Source organism: Trachymyrmex septentrionalis, unplaced genomic scaffold, assembly GCF_001594115.1.
Source record: "Trachymyrmex septentrionalis isolate Tsep2-gDNA-1 unplaced genomic scaffold, Tsep1.0 scaffold71, whole genome shotgun sequence".
NCBI classification, from domain to species: Eukaryota; Metazoa; Arthropoda; class Insecta; order Hymenoptera; family Formicidae; genus Trachymyrmex; species Trachymyrmex septentrionalis.
This window is the reverse complement of record NW_017305895.1, coordinates 690,748-694,880: the sequence shown is the minus strand read 5'-3', so window position 1 is coordinate 694,880 and position 4,133 is coordinate 690,748. Positions and strand designations below refer to the sequence as shown.

The 4,133-nt window shown below is 24.1% G+C and overlaps 1 protein-coding gene across 1 annotated transcript in view; it reads right to left on the bottom strand.

Annotated features, from left to right (window-relative positions):
- LOC108753737 (pheromone-binding protein Gp-9-like) overlaps positions 1 to 202 on the bottom strand; it is a 3,106-nt gene extending 2,904 nt beyond the window's left edge. Inside the window, exon 1 of the mRNA XM_018495600.1 lies at positions 117 to 202. Within this exon, the coding sequence (XP_018351102.1) occupies positions 117 to 158 (42 nt within the window). The 5' untranslated portion in view covers positions 159 to 202. The remainder of the gene's footprint in view (positions 1 to 116) is intronic.
- Between the last annotated feature and the right edge of the window lie 3,931 nt (positions 203 to 4,133).

Sequence of the window (4,133 nt, the reverse complement as noted above, 5' to 3'; positions counted from 1 at the left end):
TATAATATAAAAGTTATAATTTATTTATAATTAAGTTGTAAGAGAACTCTTATTATGTCTCCAGAAACATTTTTAATCTTCTATTTTATATAATTTTATGTCAAAAAAATACTTACAACGAATACAAAAGTGCAAATATAAAATAATATTTTCTTCATTTTAATGATTTAGTTGGTCTACACTATTTCTAATGTCGTACTAAAGTGTTCTGAAGTCTACTATCATCGTATTTATATCGTTCGTAATACAAAAAAATAGATTGATTAAAGTTGCAAAATCGCAGGTCATATAAACATGAAGTACAAACATAAAAGAAAATAGAATGATATTCATCACTAACACAAACTCTCATTACTGTAAATATAAGTTACTAAGATGTGGCTTACGCAGTCTGTAGTCTCGTATGTTTGTAATTATCTTTAAACGATTATATTTTTATTGCTTTATAATCTTTTAATGTATATATTACGTCAATGAATCAGACATTTGTATTTATCTCTACTGTATATTCTAGAATATTTCCAGTTTTCTGCTGATTAGTTGCAAATAAAGAGTAACCTTGGAGTAAGCTTACATAAAACAGAAATTCTTAAATAGATCAATTACCATACGAAAGCATTATATATTTTTATTTGGAATTTTTAACTTAACTAATTATGCCATTTTTTAAATTAGAAAAGTATATTATTTGACTTGAATGGTATTTGACTTGCATTTTTTTGTTTATCAAAACGTTAAAGAGAAACTTTTGGAAGCCAACACAGGTTGTATAGTGTGCAATTAAATATACTTTACTAAAAAAGCTAAATATACGTTTCGATCCTAATTTGCATCTCTTTAGTAGTCAGAGACGACTATTCTCTGCTTTAAAAACGTAAATTCTGTTTTAAAATACAAATTTTTTGCTTTAGAAATACGAGTTCTCTATTTTAAAACAAATTCTCTGTTTTAAAACACAAATTTTTTGCTTTAAAAATACAAATTATTTTTCTTATTTAACTTAAAACCTTAATTTTATATTTGTATGTAAAAGTGCCCGCGTAGGCAATCGAACTGTAAGTAATAATATATGTTAGCAATCCATCTGTAGGCAATAATATTTGTAGGCAATAATACAGACAACGTAGACAAATGTAATTCCGTTTCTAAACTTTTTATTTATGCGCAAATGTTCATGTAAGCAATCGAGCCGTAGGTAATAATTTTTGTGTACAAACAAATTGTCGGCAAAAATGATGTAGACAAATGATACTGTTGGCAATCAATTTGTAAGCAAAAGAAGCCATCTCTTTTTTATTTACATTAATTAAATATTGATACACTGTTATATCATCGTTTAAATGTCCTCTTAAAGACAATAGTAATTTACAATTTTACAGAATTAGCAATACTGTCTTCCTCAATTATAAGATCGTTATTTCTTGCCTTCGGACCATTTTAAATAATCACGCAAAGCGTATGTTATCATTTAAATATATCTTTATATATCATTGCTGTGGCTGCGAAAGAATAAAGTTTCACCATAAGGAGCTTGAATACGAAAAAATGGAACGAAATCATTTTGATTAGCCCCTACTTTGCTTCATTTCTATTGTTTATTCCGTTCTATTGTTTCTTTCTTCATTAGAACGCACTCTTAAAATTATTTTTAAGGCGATCTTAAATATAACAAATTATGAATATCGATTAAAGATTGCAGATTAAATATGTTAATATTATATCATAAATAGATTTAAAATATAAAAAGTAACAACAAAAGTAACTGTAAAATTTGTTACCGTTAACGAAAAAATGTAACTACGTTACAATTACAGTTACCAAAAAAAGAAGTAATGCAATTATTAGATCGTTACCAAAAAAAGTAACTTGTAAAAAAAAAAATTACAAGTAACTTCCATTCCCTGCATACATGTATATAAAAATTAATTTCAATCATGCAGATATACATAGATTTTTTCTTGCTTGAGCATTTATTTTCTTAGCAAATTTAATTCCACGATTAATTAATCCCTTAATTTAATATTGTTCCAGAGAGAATATAAGAAAATCTTTTTATATACCTTATTATTATACCTATCTAATTAATTTATCTAAAAATTTTTTAAAAACTTTATTGTTTAATATTTAATTAATTTGTGCAATTTTTTTAGTTGAAAAATATTTACAACAAAATAAAAAACACAAATATAAAGCATAAATATTCTTTTATATAATTTTATTTCTATAAGCTAGAGCACTAGAAAACTTTTCAGAATCAAACAACGTACAATGTAATTTCTAGCTGCTAGCAACAGATGTGTACGAAGTTTAAAGTTGAGGTCAGGGATCACGTATAAGCGTATCATGCAAATGTGAGAATATAAATGATAAATTACTACATTTAGCACAAATACATAAACGATAGAATACTTATCTGTTGCAAAAAGAGAGAGAGAGAGAGAGAGAGAGAAAGAGAGAGAGAGAGAGAGAGAGAAAAAGTGACGAGTTGTTTATAAAATAATATACATATGAAATTTCCTTATAATAAGTTAGCCAATAAGTATATTTTTGAGAAGAAATGCAATTAACATCTAATAATATTATTAGTAAATATTTATTTATAATTTCATCAGTTATTCAACAATTTTGTAAAAGATGAACACGCATTTTATAAAAAATTTGCTAAGATTGAATTTTTAGTATTTAATGTCGTTTTAAATGTGGAGGATAAGAAAGATTTTCAGCACATCATGCTGTTTTATTTATAGAAAGATAAAAATGTTCCATGAATTTATAAAAAATTTTCTACTTGTACGAAGATGACACTGTGACTGAACTATTTGCGAGTAGTTCCGACATTTCCATTATGAATTCAACTGCTAATTTGCTACTCTCTGCACAACCGGTTGAGAACGACATTATTAAATTGCTCATAAGATTGATTAAAGTTGTGCAAAATGATGAATACTGATTAAAGATATTTTAAAATATGAATATTTTGTTTTTGAGTTTTACTTGAAAAATAGAAAGGAGTTATTGGTCAACTTGATTCGTATATTTTCTGAAACATGTGTTCACGTGTTTATGTTTTAATTTTTTATTTATTCTTTTCATTTATATTATACAAATTTATCTAATACATATAATAATAATTTATTTTTACACATGTATTTTATTTAAATTCTAGACTTGTCTTCTAGTAACTAACACTTTAAAAATGTTTGATAAACAAGTTGAATTTGGCACAAATTGTTATTAATCTAAGAGGCGACCTACAATAAGTTGCAAATATCTCCTTATCAATTCCAACGCTTTACGACAGTCAATCAAAATCATCACTAATTATTATTATTTCTGATCGGCTATTGCAAGGCATTGTACTTGGCAACAGTATATTTTGCAACTTATTATAAAAGAAAAAATAAGAGATGTAAAGTTCTGTTTATAATTTTAAATTTGTTTAATTATATAACGTCTACTGTTAAGATAATTGTAATTAATTTGCAATCAAGATATCGCAATAAAGGTATTGTTAAAGAACAATAATTCGTACAAGAATTATGTTTGTACAAAATCAGTATGAGCTTATAATCGTCAATATATTTTTATTATGATAAAAGACATGTGTGAAAATTAATTAATTAATTTTTATATAATTTGATGTATAAAATGAAAATCACGGATAGTATATTGATAACATATAATTATTATGCATTGCTATGTAAGTACATTCGCATACCAATGGTTATGTAAGCAAAAGAAATAAAATTAATCAAAAATTTAATTATTTTAATTGTTTGTATGTTAAGGAAAATAAAAATGCAGAATTATATAAAAACAATTTCAATATCTTTGTATAGTCACATATATTTCTATTATATTACAAATTTAATAATTTAGATATTTTTAATTTTATTTTATTAACTTACGTGATTTTCTATTTATTTCTTACAGCATTATAATTTTAAACAATTTGTTATTGTAATCAATAAAGTTTTTTTTATCAAGGAAAAAAGTATTTTATTTAAATTAAAATTTATTTTTTGTATTAATATATATAAAATAAAAGAAAACTATATAATATACTTATTTATACATATTTCTTTTTATTGAAAGTGCTGTGCAAAGTAAATTTTAACATATTAATTATATTT